The 17,123-nt window shown below is 38.1% G+C and overlaps 1 protein-coding gene across 17 annotated transcripts in view; it reads left to right on the forward strand.

The window, feature by feature from the left end:
- PBRM1 (polybromo 1) overlaps positions 1 to 17,123 on the forward strand; it is a 120,965-nt gene that overhangs the window by 33,881 nt on the left and 69,961 nt on the right. For 16 of the 17 annotated variants that reach the window (XM_027837204.1, XM_027837214.1, XM_027837207.1 and 13 more), the window contains 4 exons: positions 932 to 1,023; positions 7,946 to 8,159; positions 13,861 to 14,002; positions 15,841 to 15,938. In XM_027837204.1, the coding sequence (XP_027693005.1) occupies positions 932 to 1,023; positions 7,946 to 8,159; positions 13,861 to 14,002; positions 15,841 to 15,938 (546 nt within the window). The remainder of the gene's footprint in view (positions 1 to 931; positions 1,024 to 7,945; positions 8,160 to 13,860; positions 14,003 to 15,840; positions 15,939 to 17,123) is intronic. The other variant, XM_027837206.1, reaches the window with a different exon arrangement.

The following is a 17,123-nucleotide window of genomic DNA, read 5'->3' on the forward strand; positions in this document are numbered from 1 at the left end:
TCCTTTATCCATTACACCACAACACCTCTTAGAAATGTTTATCTGGTATTTTGAATTAGAAAAAAAGTAAAAGCCTAATGATTAATGGGGAAAAAAATTCTAAGCAGAAGCCATTGAGGGTAGATATTAATTCTAGCCAGTAATCAGCAGAGATATAATGACAGAACATAATCTCCCAAAATATACTTTATTTGAAGGAGACAAACTATAAAATAACATGCATATTTGAGTGAATAAGATACCAGAAGAATGTCATGTCATTTTCCTCAGTGAGGAATTACTACATAGTTAAAACCAGGTTATTTTTGTTCTGAAACTTAGAAGTGTTGCTAGCCTGTACTAGAAGGGAGTCAGGTGGCAAGTTTAGGTGATCTTTCTATTCTGTATTGTAGTGATTTCCATCACCAGTACCTAATCATAATAAAGCCACACTAAAAAATTGTCTGCCTTCTCAGGTTTGATTGCAGTTCTTACATTTTGTTCTTTTTCAGTTGTGTCCAACTCTTCATGACCCCATTTAGGGTTTTCTTGGCAAAGATAGTGGAATGTTTTGCCATTTCCTTCTCCAGCTCATTTTACAGATGAGGAGATAAGGCAAACAGGGTTAAGTGACTTGCACAGGGTCACAAGCTAGTAAGTGTCTGAGGCCAGATTTGAATTCAGGAAGATGAGTCATCCTGACTTCAGGCCCGGCACTTTATCTACTGCGCCACTTAGCTGCCCAACAGTTCTTAGATGGTGCATGTTAGAAAATACAAAGATAACCAAAGTGGCAGTTAGGCAAGAGGAATTTCTACATATCTGGTTGTATTTATGTTTGCATGTATGTATGCATATACGTGTATATATTTTTGAGTGATATCTTTTTGAAGAAAGTAGCTAAATTACCCTAACTTTTTCTTCTGTCTTTGCTTTTCATTTTTATTTGCAGTAATAAAAGAGCAGTCCAAGGGGGTCGATTATCAGCAATAACTATGGCACTCCAGTACGGGTCAGAAAGCGATGAGGATGCTGCTTTAGCTGGTAGGAACTGAGTCCTGAACAATTCTAACCTTTCTTTAGGAAATCTTGCTGAATGAGTTAAATTGTCCCAATTTGCTTTTAAGTGCTATGTGGTTTTGTGTGTGAGAGAGAGAGAGAGAGAGAGTGTGTGTGTGTGTGTGTGTGTGTATGTGCGTGCACACTTATGACTGTTAATAGTTTCTATAGTTTTACAACTAGACTACTTGACTAAATTTTGAATAACTGATGTTATTGGTGAAGGTAGCAAAAGTTTACGTTTTATTTTCGTTTGAGACTTGTAGCTGGATAAAGACAGAAAAAAATTCTCTTGACATAGATCCTAATTTAGAAAGTATAGTGGCTAATTGGATAAATCTCAGAAGCAATCAGAATCTCATATAGAAAAATTCACATCATATTAGAATCTCCAGGAGTTTGGTTATATTTTCAGTGTAACATCATTTTTTCTTGACTACTGAATTGTAGTATAGCTTAGCTACAAGTCTAATGCATTACTGCCTAGAATTGCCCGGAATCAACATAATACCTTAAATTGCTAGTGTTCTTTAAAGAAACCCAACCAAAGGAATAAAAATTAATATTGTGGGTTCAGTGTTAAAGTAAGCAACCTCTAAACGGAACAGCTGTGCAGGTATATCTCATTGTCTGACAAGTTTTACTTTTAAATTCAGTTTTAGATTTCTAAAATTTGTACCCTTTATATTTGTATTTGTAATTCAGTTCAACAAACATTGAAATTTAGAGTGAAACAACTTGCTGAGTTTGGAGTCCAACAATCTGGATTCACTTTCTGACTGTTACATACTCCTAAGGTGATTGTAGGCAAGTCATTCTATGTCTTTGGGCTTCAGATTTCTCATCTGTAAAACAAGAGTTTGGCACTTAGTGTTCTCTGTGGTCCCTTCATCTTTTCTCTCCGTGAGCCTATGATCTGTCCTGGGTGCTAGGAATATTAAAGTGGCACAAGTTCTGGTCCCTGTCCTTAAGAAGCTTATAGCCTACTAATGAGAATAAGACACGCATATAAATACTGCTACCATCGGGGAAGTACAAGAGGATCATATGATGTAAAGCTTTGGGGACCTTAGAGATCATCTAATTGAACTTTCTCCTGTTACATAGAAGAAAGCACCTCTTGGCCTCAATTAAATGACTTGCCCAAAGTCACCATCTCAAGGGTTGCAGAGCCAGAACGCAAACTTCAGTCCTCTTTAGAGGACCTAACCAAGGGGTATGAGAGATTTAGCATTTGTCTGTTGTACAGAGATGGGTATTTGCTGACAAAGAACTCGGGGTCAAATCTTGGCTTTGCTATTTGGAAGATATGTGACTTTACCTCCCTGGACCCCATCTGTCCTAGTCTGTAAAATGAAAAATGAGTGGGTTGAACTAGATGATCTCTCTTTAAGGGCCCTTAAAGCTCCAAACCCTGCCCTACGATTCAAGAAAGGAGAGACCACTAACAAACAAATCATCTAGTATACCGGTTAATTCTATTCTAAAAAACTGAAGACATACCTGCACAGATTTCCCAAATTGCATCCCATTTCACTCTTCCACTTCATAGTCCCAATCACTGATGAATCTTTGGTCCCATCACTGCAGGCACTCCCTCCGGTGAAAGAGACCACAAGAGACCACAGCCTTTCCATGGCTCCCCAGCTGGTGCGGCTCTTGTCCACCTCCTTGTGTAAAGCCTTCCTAGGCACTTCGTTCAGTATTCCATCTTCTCCTCTTCTTGACATTATGTCTTACACAATCCATCTGTCAGTTCGCTCTCACTCTCACTACCTGACCGGCCCATTGCTTTTTCCACTTACACATTTCTGTGATTGCATCCTTGACACTTCTTTTTTGGCACAGTTCCTTATTTATAATGTGTTGCAAGCTGCTCGCATTCACCATGCACCTCTCCATTAACCTTTGGGTGATCCTCAGCTTCATTTCTTTGGAGACTATAATATTCTATTACCTGGAACAATATTCCATTACTAGAAGAATATTGTTATTAAGAAGATTGGCCTTTTTTTTTTTTAAGGAAGAAACTTGGGGATATTAAAAGAACTGTACCATTAAAAGAACTAGCCCACTCCTCCTCCTCCTGTTCAGTGTCAGACCCAGCTCATTGGTAGCATTTGTCCAAGGTATCTGTACTGATGCGTGAGAGGCAGCCACAGGTTTTCTCTCTGGTCCAACCAATAGGCATTCTGTATTCATCTTGCTACTCCTGCATGGATTTTTGGTCCAAATTCTTCTGAGTTATTATGAATCTCATTTAGAAGACTGCAATATTATGGGGCTTGATGCTTCTAGAATAAAGTCATTCACAAGCAGGAATATTTAGAGGACTTTAGCATCTGTAGACAATACCTCTTTCATTTGGACTCTGTGCTGGACATCCTTCATGATGGTGACAAACACTTTAGTGGGCATATGTCTCCCTATTTTATGCCTTTGTAGAGTGCTGGGCAAGTAGTAGGCACTTAGTAAACACTACTTGACTTACTGATTGACAGGATGTTCTAACTAGTGGCCCCCCTTTAGGGAGCTGTATACCAAAACCATTAATTACTGCTACCATCCAGACTACTGGATTATTTGAGAGTGGATTACAGAAATTAGAAACATTTGCCAGGATCTTTGGACGTTGCTATTGATATTGTCACTTGCTGAGCTTAAGTACATGTTCTGATGGAAACCAAGATCTTTTGTTTCTAGCCTAGCAACTGTTTAAAAAAAAAAAAAAAACTAGGCCAAAATAATCATAACCTTACCCAGGAAAGATGTGAATTGGCAGGTTCAGAGACAGAGGGGCCAGTTCCACTGTAGAATGGTGCTTTGTATTAGTTTGAGAGGTGATACAGTTCAATCTGAAGATCAGTTGAGGTACAGCAACTGTGAAATAGAGAAGTTAGACAGCTTCTAACTTCTGAGTCAGGCCTTTAAAATACTGTCTTGTAGTTTTGCTGGAATTTCAGATTGACAAAGTATTATACTGTATTCAAAACCAATATCATGGCTCCTCCTCCTACACCTATTAGCATGGATAATGGAAATTTATTGTTTTCTTTTCTTGCATACTTAGTAGGTTATCAGATTTCTTTGACTTTATTCTCTAATTTACACAACATATTCAGTTATAATACATGCATGTGTGTATGTGTGGAGAAGGAAGCACATAAGAGCATGCAATATGTAATAAAAATTGTGCTTCTGGCTTCCACGAGTGACATACATTAATACTACCTAGCCCTCATCATCAGAGAATTTCAAGTATGTTTGCATCAATGTCTTCAGCAGTATACTTCCCTGTAAGTCAAGAATTCCTGTTACTTCTGATAGGTGGCCTTCCATCACCCTCTAATTAACCTGCAATTTTCTATGTAGGAAAATACACCTACAAACTTTCAGAGATACTCTAGTGAAGGAAAGCAGAACATGTTTGTATGTGGAAATCTGGTGAAATTTCTTAGTTTTGGTCTGTCACCTCCCATGCTGACAGAAAATGGAGATGTTGCCAAAGTGTGTGGTTAATGACAAATATGTTGGAAACTGCTCTCATATTTTAATAGAATAGCCTTCTGAAAACGGTTCTATGATTACATTTGTTAGGCTTTCATTTGGACCCCATTGTGGTTAGTGACATTTTACTAAATAAACCTGATTGATATAATTCTATCTTTGTGATTGAGATGTTGAGGCAGTCTAGTTAAAAACATAAGTTAGCCCTTTTTTTAGGCATTTTGTATATTATCAGTATTAATAGTGTTTCCTTTCCCTTCCTTCTCCATCTCCTATTCGACTGGCATATGTGTACATGTTTCCTAATCTTAACTTTTTGCTTGTAAATCCCAGAGCCAAAGAAATAGTAGCTATTGGTAAGCAATGAAACCCTTCTGTTGAGAGTATATAGTAAACCATCCAACACTATTAATATTCCTGTGATACATATTTGAGATCATGCTGCGTAAGTCAGTAAACATTTATTAGGTGCCTGCTATGTGCCAGACTGTGACACATAGTGTGCTAAGCACTGAGTGCACAAAAAGAGGCAAAAGACAGTCAGGCCCTGCCCTCAAGGAGCTCATAATCTAAAACAAGAAAATTTGTACTTAGTATCTAGCTGTTCAGTTGTGGATTTCTAAACCATCTTTCCTAAATAAAGTGACTCTGGGAGATGAAAAAAATTAACCAAAACTTAAAAAAAGATAACCTCATAATTATCCATAGCACTTAGTATTTTGCATGGAAATTACTCATTTAAAATGGGTTAAAATGCTACCTCACATGTTTACTAGCTGTGTGACCCTGTTCCATAGCGCAAATCACTTAACCTCTCTTGGCTCTGGTTTTCTCATAAGTTATTTACACTGTTTTCTAAAACCCTGGTGCTCAAGGAACAATATGAATATCTGTGATCACAGTCTGTTTCGTTTTTTGGGGGTTTTTTTGTTTGTTTGGTTGGTTTTTTTAGTTTTTTTTTTTTTTTTGCAAGGCAGTTGGGGTTAAGTGACTTGCCCAGAGTCATACAGCTAGTAAGTGTCAGGTGTCTGGTCTGAGACCAAATTTGAACTCAGGTCCTCCTGACTCTAGGGCTAGTGCTCTTTCCACTGTGGCACCTAGCTACCCCAATCACAGTCTGTTTTGCCCATATGTTTAATGTCCTTGGACTGTTGTTTCTTCATCTGTAAGATGGGGATAATGTCAGCGTTTACATCACACAGTTGTTATGGGGCGCAAATGAGATAATACATGAGGGGTGCTTTGTTTATGTAAATGTTAGTGATTATTACCTTTCAAACTCTGCACACTAACCTTCGTATACAACCTGGTCCATTCAAACCCTCCTTCCTACTGTTCCTCACACAGGTTACTCCCCATCCTGTCTCTGGGCCTTTGCATTGACTGTGCCTCCTGCCTGGAATGCCCTCCATCTTTACCCCCACTTCTCAGAATCATTCTTCCTTGTAGGCTCAGCTCAAGTGGCAACACCTACATCAGGCCTTTCCTGATTCCTTCCAGCTGTTAGTGCCTTCAACCTTCTCCACCCCATTTATCTTGTGGCTACCTACATATGTAGACACTTCACCCCTCACCAGATAAGAAAGGGCAGGAACGGCCTCACTTCTGTTTTAGAATCTTCCTGGTCTGGCCCATTGATTGGCTTGCAGCAGGAACTTAATACATGCTCATTAGTTGACTACACTTTATCATCCACTACAATATTGTGCCTCTCAAGTAGGTTAGTGACAGGTTGTGTCAAGCTTTGAATGCCAAACATAAAAATCTATATCTGATCCTAGGGTAATAGGAGTTTATTAGGTAGGTGGCACTGTGACCTGTACTTTAAGAAAATGACTTTGGCAGCTATATGGAGGATGGAATGCAGTGGAGAGAAACTGAAGGCCAGGAGATTGTTTTGAGGCTGTTTTAATCATCCAAGTAAGAGGTGATGAGCTCTTATCTCACATCCATCTCCTCTCTACTCACACAACTACCACCCTTGTTCACTTGTGTGATTGGAGAGGAGATGGGTGTGAGAGATGTTGGAAAGATAAAAATGAGAAGATTTGGCAGCTGACCATAGGGGGTGAATGAGGGTAAGGAGTTGACGGTGACACCAAGATGCAAACCTGGCCTACTGAAATAATGGCCACCCCCTTGACAGAAATAGGGAATTTGGAAGAGTGATAGGCTGGGGGGCCAGGAGCAAAATGAGTAAAGTTTTGGACGTATTGAATTTGAGGTGCCTGTGGGACATTCAGTTTGTAGTATCCCATAAGTAGTAGGTGATAATGACTAGAGCTCAAGAGAAAGATGAAGGCTGGACATAGTGATCTGAGAGTCTTCTTTATAGAGATGAAAGAAGAGGAAACGGCATAGGACAGAGCCTTGGGGTACAACCACAGTTAGGAAATAGGGTGTGGATGATGAGCCAGCAGAGAAATCTGGAAAGGAGGGGTCAGATAGGAGAAGAACCAATAGAAAAAAGTGTCATGAAAACCCAGAGAGCAGCAGGTATCCAGGCTAACAGCAGGCTAGTCAGCAAGACTGAGAAAGGCCATCACGATTGTCAAGCAAGATTGGAGAGAAGTAGAATGAAGTGAGGACCCTGATTTTGGAGGATTTAGAAGAGTGGGAGAGGAAGGAAGTCAAGACAACAAGGATAGACAGTTTTTTCTAGGAATTTGACTATGAAGGGAAGAGGTCTTTAGGGGACTACCTCTAGGGGATAGTAGGATCTGGGAGTTGGGGGCATGTTGGTTAGCATCAGGGAATAAACTTGTGACTTTGTGACTAGAGAGAGAATGAAGATAAGAGAGAACCTGAGAGTCAGCCAGAAAAAGGCCAAAAGGAGAAAAGGTTGCCATAGAAAAGGGCACCAGGGTCATGCATTAAATTAGATGCAGTTTATTGATAAGAGCCCCTCCACCCCTGTGCCCCTCACTCAGAGCCCTATTGTGAAACAATTCTAACAAACTTGGTTATTTGCTTTCCTAGCCTATAGACTAAAAAAGCATATTAGAAAAAGAAGACTCCTCAGGTGCACTGACACCAATAAAAAGTGACATCAAGGAGACAAACTATAAAAAGCAGGCATGAACCCAAAGTACAGCAGTCCAAGGACATTAAATGAATGGGCAAAACAGACTTAGTAGGGTGTGGTTCAATCATCGGTATTCCTAGTGTTCATGACCTTGAGCATCGGTCCTTTGGGAAACAGTGTAAGTGACTTTATTACCCACACTCTTAAGCATTCCTGGTGTTATTAATAATTGCAGTGAGATGCTAGTTTTTTAAATCAATTACTCTTTAAGAATACATACCTTGGTTATGCAGGTTAACAAAGTAGTTTTAAGGGATTTTTTTAAAATTTCATTTTCCAAAAAACCCTCGCAAACACTTCTTTTTGTCTTTCTAGCAGCTCGTTATGAAGAGGGGGAGTCAGAAGCAGAGAGTATTACTTCCTTTATGGATGTTTCCAATCCCCTTTACCAGCTGTATGATACTGTTAGGAGCTGCCGGAATAACCAGGGACAGCTAATAGCAGAACCATTTTTCCATTTGCCTTCGAAGAAAAAATACCCTGATTATTATCAGCAAATCAAAATGCCCATTTCCCTGCAGCAGATAAGGTAAGAGAACAGTCTTTTATCTGTGTATTTCTTAGTTATTTCCAAGTGAATACATTTGATTGAGCTTGAACTTTTGTGTATGTGTTCTTTCCTGGAAGAGTTACAGAAAGTTAAATATGTTTGGGTTGAGGGTATTTGGAAGTTTCTCAGGTTTTATGTGAAATATATTTCCTTTTTTTCTATATGAGAAATTCAGTCTGTTAAATGATAGATGGCATTCTCAGCACAGTTATTAATTTATCATAGTGCAAGTAAAGATTACTTCTGAGTATTTAATTGGTCAGAAGATGGAGTATGAAAAATAAACAATCAAAATGTAACTGTCATTTGTCTTGGAACTAACCAAACTGTAAAACCTTTTTTTCCTTCTCTGATCATTAATACCTCGTTATGACCATTTATCTGTGTTCATGATATATTCTGGACATTAGACTATGTATAAACCATTTTCAGAAATTAACTCAATTTTTCCCATTTGCCTCATTTCTTACCTAGCCTTAAATCACTGAATGAGCATTGCCTCAAACTGAATTCCTGAGTTTATGAGGCTGGTGACTTTGCGCAGCCCTCCCTCTTTTAAATCCCGCTCACTGGCAAGTCATGGCATCGCCTTCCTTATGCCATGGGCCTCTTCAAGAGGGAAGGACAAACAACAACAATAGTTGTATTTCCCAAAACCAAATTTGAGAAACAATTTCTGTTTAACTTCCATTTTTCACTTAGGTTTAAGGTACAAGCTTATTGGGTATTTGGCAAATCAGAATTCTTAAGGAATATATATATATATATAAAACCTTCAAAGCAATAAGAAAGATGCAATGTTCAAGTAGAATATTGCCTTAATTTCATCCCTATCAAAGTCTGTTTTGAACTTTGTCATTTGGGGAAGTCAGATCTTGCAGTGTTCATCAGGGTAAAATAGAGAGGCTTTTCTAAAACAAATCAAAAGGGCTAAAACTTTACATGAACCCCCTAGGACAGATACCCAGTCTTCCAGGAATTGAAATGTAACAACTTTTCAAATAGCTGGATTCCAAGTCAGAAGTTGGTAACGTTTTTCAAGATTTTTTTCTTTTCCTCAGCAATTTAGTACTTAGGGTGTTTTTTTGTTTTGTTTTTTTTTTTTTTTTTTTTTTTTTTTTTTTGAAAGCTTTGAGATGTTGTGGAAAAATAGTATATGACTAGTGTACTTGGCACCCTCTTAAAATGAAATGAAAATACAGTCTACCTATACTTTCTTAGAGAAGTGCCCTAGAAACTCCTAAACTACCCCTGTCTTACTTCCCTGCCAGAAGAAAAGATAGTGGCAGGTAGACCCTGAGAGAAATAACCTTTTAATTGACTTTTTGTCCTTCACAAGAAGGACTGATCTTCTGTAGCCCTTTTTATTCAAATGTTCTAACTTGAAATAACACAAGTTTAACTGTTTAACCATAATTACTTGTCATTGCCTCACCTAGAAAATCTTTGCAGATTTAATAACTGTTTTGAAGTTTGCGAAGTTCTTTTAATTATTTCTTGTGAACTTCTCAACAACTCTGTGAGATAACACAGGTTTTATTCTCCCCATTCTACAGATGTTCAACAAATATCTGTTAAGCACCTCCTATGTGTCAGACCCAGTGCTTGGTCCTGGCATATAAATGTGAAGAATGAAACAGTATACAGTCACAGGGATCTTACATTCTAATGCATACGAAGTAAATATAAATATAAAAAATAGAAAGCAGTCAGGTAAAAGTTTGGGAGAGAGGCCACTAGCAGTTGTGGGGATTAGTAACTTAGAATCATGGTCCCAGAAGTGGATGTGACCCCAGAGGCTGTGCATCCCAACCTCCTTTTACAGATGAGGAAACTGAAGGCCCGGCTGAGGGGTCAGAAAGTTAAAGAGAGGGACACATAGGGAGTAAGTGTCAGAAGCTGGGTATAAACTCAGATCTTCTGACTCTTTAACACGTGGTTTCTGCATTATACCCTACTGCCTCTGCATAAGGAGATTGTTTTTGCCCGAGGTTGTTTCATTCTTTGTGTTTGTATCCCCAGTGCCTAGCACAGTATCTGCTAAGTGACTGGCCCTCAGTCAGAGGATCACAGATTTAGAGCTGCACTACAATTATACAGAAATATACTATGTCAGAAAAATTTCTTCTTGTTTAGGGGTAGTTTAGAACTTGAGTCTTATTTTAAAGGTGCTAAGCGTATTGACTATGTAGTTTCTTTGCTACATCTGCAAGATTTAGATGTGCCAGGTTGGGGCTGAGGTGGTGGGGAGAAAATGAAAGGAGAGAAGCTAGATGAATGAGACAGTTTCAGAATTGCCAGGGGCCTTTGGGGTGATCCAGTTAACCTTCATTCAGTGCCAGAATGCCTCATAAGTTGTAGTGGGCATGAGTCAAGTTAAGCGGTGATGCACCCACCGTGTCCCTCACACATGTTTCCCGGCATCGAGGGATTGGCCAACCCATCAGCTGCATCGTTAGGTTTATTGGATAGAGCTGTTTAGTTCTTTTCTAATGTGTTCCCATTCTGCCTTCACCCATAATTTGTGTTAATTTAGTGGATACCTAATAAATAGTAGGGGCAGCTAGATGGTGCCATAGTGCATAGAGTGCAGGGCCTGAAGTCAGGAAGACACTCTCTTTGTGAGTTAAAATCTGGCCTCAGACACTGGGCAAGTCACTTAATCCTCTTTGTCTCAGTTTCCTCATCTGTAAAACAAACTGGCAAAGGAAATAGCAAACCACTCCAGTGTCTCTGCCAAGTATACCCCAGATGGGGTCACAAAGAGTCAATAAATAGTTGAGAAGCGGCAAGCTGTGGGACAAAGAACACTCAGATAAAAGTCAGGATACCTGGATTCAAGTCCTGCCTCTGTCACCGACTAGCTATGTGAACTCATCTACTCACTTTTTTTCCTGAGCCTTACTTTCCCCATTTGTAAAATGAGGGATTTGAATGAGATGGTCTCTAAAATTGTGTAGCACATAAAATTCTGTGCCTTTTGTCCCTTGCTGATGTGGAGAGCACTTGATATTTTGCAAAATTTATTGTTATGCATTTGTGGGAATAGGTACCAAAGATATTATTTAACCCCTACATTTGCAAAATATAACTCATGGCTGAATTTATGCATTTTTTTGCTTTGATGTGATATACTCCCTTGAAAGTTTATATATGTTTTATGGACCACATGTAATTTTTTTTTTGAATGGCACACTAAATTGTAGTTCCTTACAGAATGTGTAATATTATCCTTCTTTTGAATTTTATTTTTTTTTTCAGTGAGCAAAACCCTGTTTTCTTACCCTCCCACCTTTTCCCCCTTCTCCATTGTGGGGGAAAAAAATCTTGTAGCAAATATGCATAGTCAAGTTAAACAAATTTCAGTATTGGCCATATCCAAAAAATCAATGTGTACTCACCCTGAGCCCAATCACCTCTTTGAGGATATGGGTACCATATTTTGTCATTTCTCTGGAACTATGATTGGTCATTGTGTTATTAAGTTTTTACATTTTTCAAATTTGTCTTTACGGTGTTGTAAATTTTTCTTTGGGTTCTATTCATTTTATTCCGCATCAGTTCATACAGATCTTCCCAAGGTTCCCTGAAACCATCCTCTTCATCATTTTTTAAAGCACAGTAATATTCCATTACATTTATATACCAGAATTTGTTTATCCATTTTCCAGTTGATGGGCACCCCTTTAGTTTCCAGTTCTTCGCCACTTCAAAAAAAGCTATTATAATTATTTTTGTACATATGGCTTCTTTTCTTCTTTCTTTGATCTCTTTGGTAGTAATGGTATTTCTGGGTAAATGCATAGCTTAAAAGCTTTTTGGGCATGGTTCTAAATCACTTTCCTGTAGACCAGCTTACAGCCCCACCAAAGTGCATTAATGTATCTTTTTTCCAAAACCCCTCCAGCATTCATTATTTTCCTTTTTTGTCAAGTTTGCCAATTTAAAGGGTGTGAGGTAGAACCTCAAAATTGCTTTAATTTGTGTTTCTCCTATTATTAGTGCTTTGGAGCTTTTCATATGGCTATTGATAGCTTGGATTTCTTCCTCTGAAAACTACCTGTTGATATCTTTTGGCCATTTACCAGTTGGAGAACCACTCATAATATTATTCTGATGGTCAAGTTAGAAGATTGACATTCATCTTTGTAAAATAGCTATACTATTTTCTTTTTGCTACTTTCATTACCTGATTATAATAAAGTTAGCACATGTGTGTTTCAGTCAGGAGAATTTAGAAATCTAGCCTTTGTGTGTATGCACACACACACATGCATATGTAATTTAAACCGTATTTTCTATGTGGTTTTAGGACAGACGTAAGTTACTTAGAATCACAGAATGTCAGAGCCAAAAAGGACCTTAAAATCATGTAGTCCAACTCCCCTCTTTTACGGATGACAATCTGATGTCCAGATAGGAAAAGTGATTTGTTCAACTTTCATAGCCAGGAAGTGGCAAAACTGGCCTTCTAATTCCAAATCCTTCTCTCTACTACATCATACTCCCTTTCACAGTACATTGTACATAGAATCGTTCATGATAGGATTAATGGTGTCATTTTAGAAAGAAACAGAAGTCTGAATTCCAAGTGTAATAAATAAAAAATGGATGGAGTGTTGTCATACTTCAGTTCATTCATCCAAGAAACACTTATTCAGTAGCTTCTTAACTAACGAAAGATGTTTATCCTACGAATAGAGGAGGGGTTTGGTAACTAAGATATGAAAATCTCTCTGCACATTTCATATTGGTAGTATCCCAGGCTGACAGCTAGAAAAGATTCATTACCCCTGGAATTCTTTTCCAAGGCCTTTGCCTGTGCTTTGATTTATACAGAAAGGTGAAATGCTCTCTTAGAAGTGTTCATATCAGTGTAATAATTGGGCATGCTACTACAATTCAAAACTCTCTTGAATCAGTTTTATTCCTCAAGAAAGGGCATCACCCACCAAAAAGGGAAATAGGTAGTTTTGTCTCTGGATCATTTCCAGTTTTCTAATTGTTATTATCCAAAAAATGCCATGAATGAATGAAAAAGCATTTAGTATTTACTGAGTGCTTATTATATTCCAGGAATTGTGCTAAGCACTAGAGGTACAAATGCAAAAAACAAGATGGTCCTTGCTCTTTAGATTCTAATAGGAGAACACAACAGAGATAGGGGAATGGGGAACAGGGAGGGGTCTTTTTTGTCTGGGAAGTCACCAGGATGGTGAATGAACTCATAGGGCAACTGGTGACCTGTTCTTTCCAGGAATGATAATGTTGATTTGATTTCATTATTTCCAGAGAAAGGGGTGGAGAAAGGAGGCAGCCAGCTTGATATCATAGACTCACATCAGTCAGGAGAGCACAGCCCTAATGTGGGTGCTGGAGACACCAGGTCAGAGATTGAGAGTATACTTAGTGTACTCTGGTAACAGAGCTAACAGTAAACTTGGAGCCTATCTTGGCTACTGCCTTAATTGTACAACTATAGAAGTAGAGCTGGAGAGTTTAAGTGATTTACCCAGGGTCACAGATAGTGAGTAACAACAGAGCTAGGATTCAAATTTCGTTCTGACTCCAGATCCCAGACTCCTTCTGTTAGGAATTCGTGTTAGATTTTAACAAAGGATATTTCACAGTAGCTGGCCTCCATGGGGCAAAATTCAGGTCATATGTCTCTCTTTCACAGAACCAAGCTAAAGAACCAAGAATATGAAACTTTAGATCATTTGGAGTGTGATCTAAATTTGATGTTTGAAAATGCCAAACGTTACAACGTTCCCAATTCAGCCATCTACAAACGAGTTCTAAAAATGCAACAAGTTATGCAGGTAAGTTATAATGGTATTTGGGTGAGCTTGTGTTATATTCAGTGGAAATAATTTTTCAAAGATGTGCCTTCTTTCTTTTCTTGGAGATGTGAATTGCAGGAGACTCCATGTTATCTGACTTTATTCATCTTACACACAAATCCTGTTGACCATCTTCTCATGGTCAGCAGTACAATTTCAGGAACCACTGATACTGCGGACAGGGCCATGCATATATGTGGGTACCAGACACTGTCTTTCTACACACTGATATTTAGAAAGCCCTCCTTCTCTAAGCAGTAGCTCACCTGCTGGTTCACTGGTACTTGAAATCTTCCACCTTTAAAGCTTTATGCTTTTGACTCAGTACTCTATCTTGTTAATATCTGTCCCTTTTAAAATACAAAAACTCTTATTAGGCATTTATCCTACGTTGTAAATTCATTTATCAGATCGTTTCCTTAAAATTGTCTTAGCAGGAGAGTAGAGAGAACGTGACATCACTGACACCTAGAGAGGCAGGATGGGACATAATCATTGGAATAAAAAGGAAAATTAGGGACAGATAATAACAAACTTTTCATACTTCACAGTTTTATTTTTTCCATAGGGCTTTGACTCCTAAGGGAATCTTGGAGAATTAATAGACACTGACCACCTCAGGCCTATCAAATATAATCCAAACTCCTGAACTTAGCATTTCTGGCCCCTACGAAATTCCAATTTAATTTTTCTACTTTATTTCATACTGCTACCTTGAAAATATTTTATGTTCCAGCTAAATCAGACTATTTCTTATTCACCCAATATAGTCCATACTTTAATGTCTATCTTTGCCCCTTAGAATGTATTTCCCACTTCTTGAAATCTTCTCCATACTCAAGACCCAGTTCAAATATTACCTCCTCCATGAAGCCTTTCCAGCTAGAAGAGAACACTCCTTTATCTGAATTTTCATAGCACAATAGTTACAATAGAAAACAACACAAAAATGTAGTAAGCAGAGAAGACATGATCTCTGTTTTCAGGGAGCTCCAATCTCCAACTGCAAGAATCCCATGACTTCTGATACCAGGCCCACCTGAAGAATAGTATTTTTACCTTATATTCATCTATCACTTTCTGGCCATATCTTATCTCTCCCTTATGGAAATTTAAGTTCCTTGAGGGCAGGAACCATGTTTTATTGTTTTTCAGCACCTAGTGTAATGCTGTATACTTAGTGGGCATTCAATTAATGTTTAGTGAATGAAAGAATTTTAAATGGACAACGGTAGTTGCAAAGGCCACCAAAGATTTTATGAACTTATTATTTGTTGTTAAGTGCTATATCTATGTTCTGTCAGCCTGTTAGGTTAGGGCTTCTGCTCTATTTGGCAGAAGAGCTTTAAAAATTCATGTGTTGCTTGAAAAGTAGATCTTCTTTCAGCTCTCTCTTCAAACTTCCATTGTTTTCAGCAAGACTGCCCCTCCGAAATAAAAGGCACTCATAGAATTTTTTAAAGTTGCATGAAGAGAATACCACTTAATATGGCCACCAGAGGAGGGAAGCATTGGCATCTTAGGTCTCATTTGTTAGAACTTTTAAGGTGCTAGTTCAGGTATTTTGTAGTCTTAAATGCTGTTGGCTAGAATTGATTCTTTAAATATGTAGGTCCTTCTTTGACCCACTTTTTTGTCTGGCAGACTTTCATTAATTTGTGGTTATTGAAAATTTGTAATGGTGCTTTAATATTCATGCATCCTACTTGTAGTTGTATCTTTCAGTGTGAATCTGATCTTTGTGGCTCTTTATTATTCATGTATTCCAAGAGCATTTAGTAGAGTGAGCCTGACTCCAGGGATTTGCTCTCTTTCAGGCAAAGAAGAAGGAGCTTGCTAGAAGAGACGACATTGAAGACGGGGACAGTATGATCTCTTCAGCCACTTCTGACACTGGGAGTGCCAAAAGAAAAAGGTACTTTTCTCTTAGCTGTAATTCTTTCCCCTTTACTTGTTTAGCTTGTCTTTTGGCTTAAGGAAAATATACTATTGAGTATGAATTGTTTAATTGTCCATTTAGATTCTTTGATAACTTGTCATATCAGAATATCAGTTTTAAATCAGACATTAATATTGCTTTCTTAAGCATTAAAATACTCCACTGTCTTTTAGTAGGCTGTACTAAAGTGACAAAATATTTATATCTTTCATTTTCATATTTGTAAAAAATTAATGTTTTTAGAAAGCCACAGAAGAATCAAAAGTAGTTCTTTCTAAGTTTTAAATCCTGTCCCTACAAAGACTTTAGCAATTTAATACTAACTAAAATTAGTTAAGAACATCTGGACTGTTTTCAGTAAAGTAAGTTTTTATTTTTCCTTATTATTCTGATCTTATTTTTAAGATGTCAAATCACAGAATACTAAATCATGTCTTCATGCAGTTCATGAAATCATTAAGACACAAAATCCATGCCCTTCTCCATAACCTCAGCCTTAACTTTTCTTAGCCTGCCTTCCTTCCTTTGAGGAGGTTCCTGGGAAAGGTGTTTGTTGGCCGTAAAGCTTCCAGCAGCTCTATCCACCCAGCTCTGTTGTCTTAGAGCATTTCTGTGAGGCTTCTCAGATTGATTCCAATGCTGTGAGATGCTTTTTCTCCCCAACCTCTGCTGTCTTAGGCTCTTCCACACAGCAGGCCCTGCAGTTTGTGGGATAATTGATAAGAGGGTAAGCCAAATGTAAAGAATAAAATATGGTTGATCATAAAGCCCAAGAGATTGAATTGGAAGGGGTAAATTGGTGATTGCTTACGTGATTTTCTAAATACACTTCTTGACATAGGTTTAAATCTAGTCAGTTGTTTAAAAATGAGAAGCTGTTCAATCTGTTCCCTTTTATACCAACCTTGGGGGGTCCAGGGGAGGGAACTTTTGCTTTGAAAATACATTTATTTTGATAGACTTCCATAGCTAAATAAGTCAGTGCATCCTGAAATGATAATCACTGCTTCTGGCCTATGACTTTCAACCTGGTAAGTTCTTAATTGCTTGTATGAGGGAGAAGGATGGAAAAAACGTGAAACAAGATCAGAAACAGCAAATCAAGACTATCTGTGAGTGCAGTTTATACTATATCACTACCTGTGTTTTCTAACTCAATCA

Source organism: Vombatus ursinus, unplaced genomic scaffold (genome assembly GCF_900497805.2).
Source record: "Vombatus ursinus unplaced genomic scaffold, bare-nosed wombat genome assembly UNPS02014820.1, whole genome shotgun sequence".
In the NCBI taxonomy this organism is placed as follows: Eukaryota; Metazoa; Chordata; class Mammalia; order Diprotodontia; family Vombatidae; genus Vombatus; species Vombatus ursinus.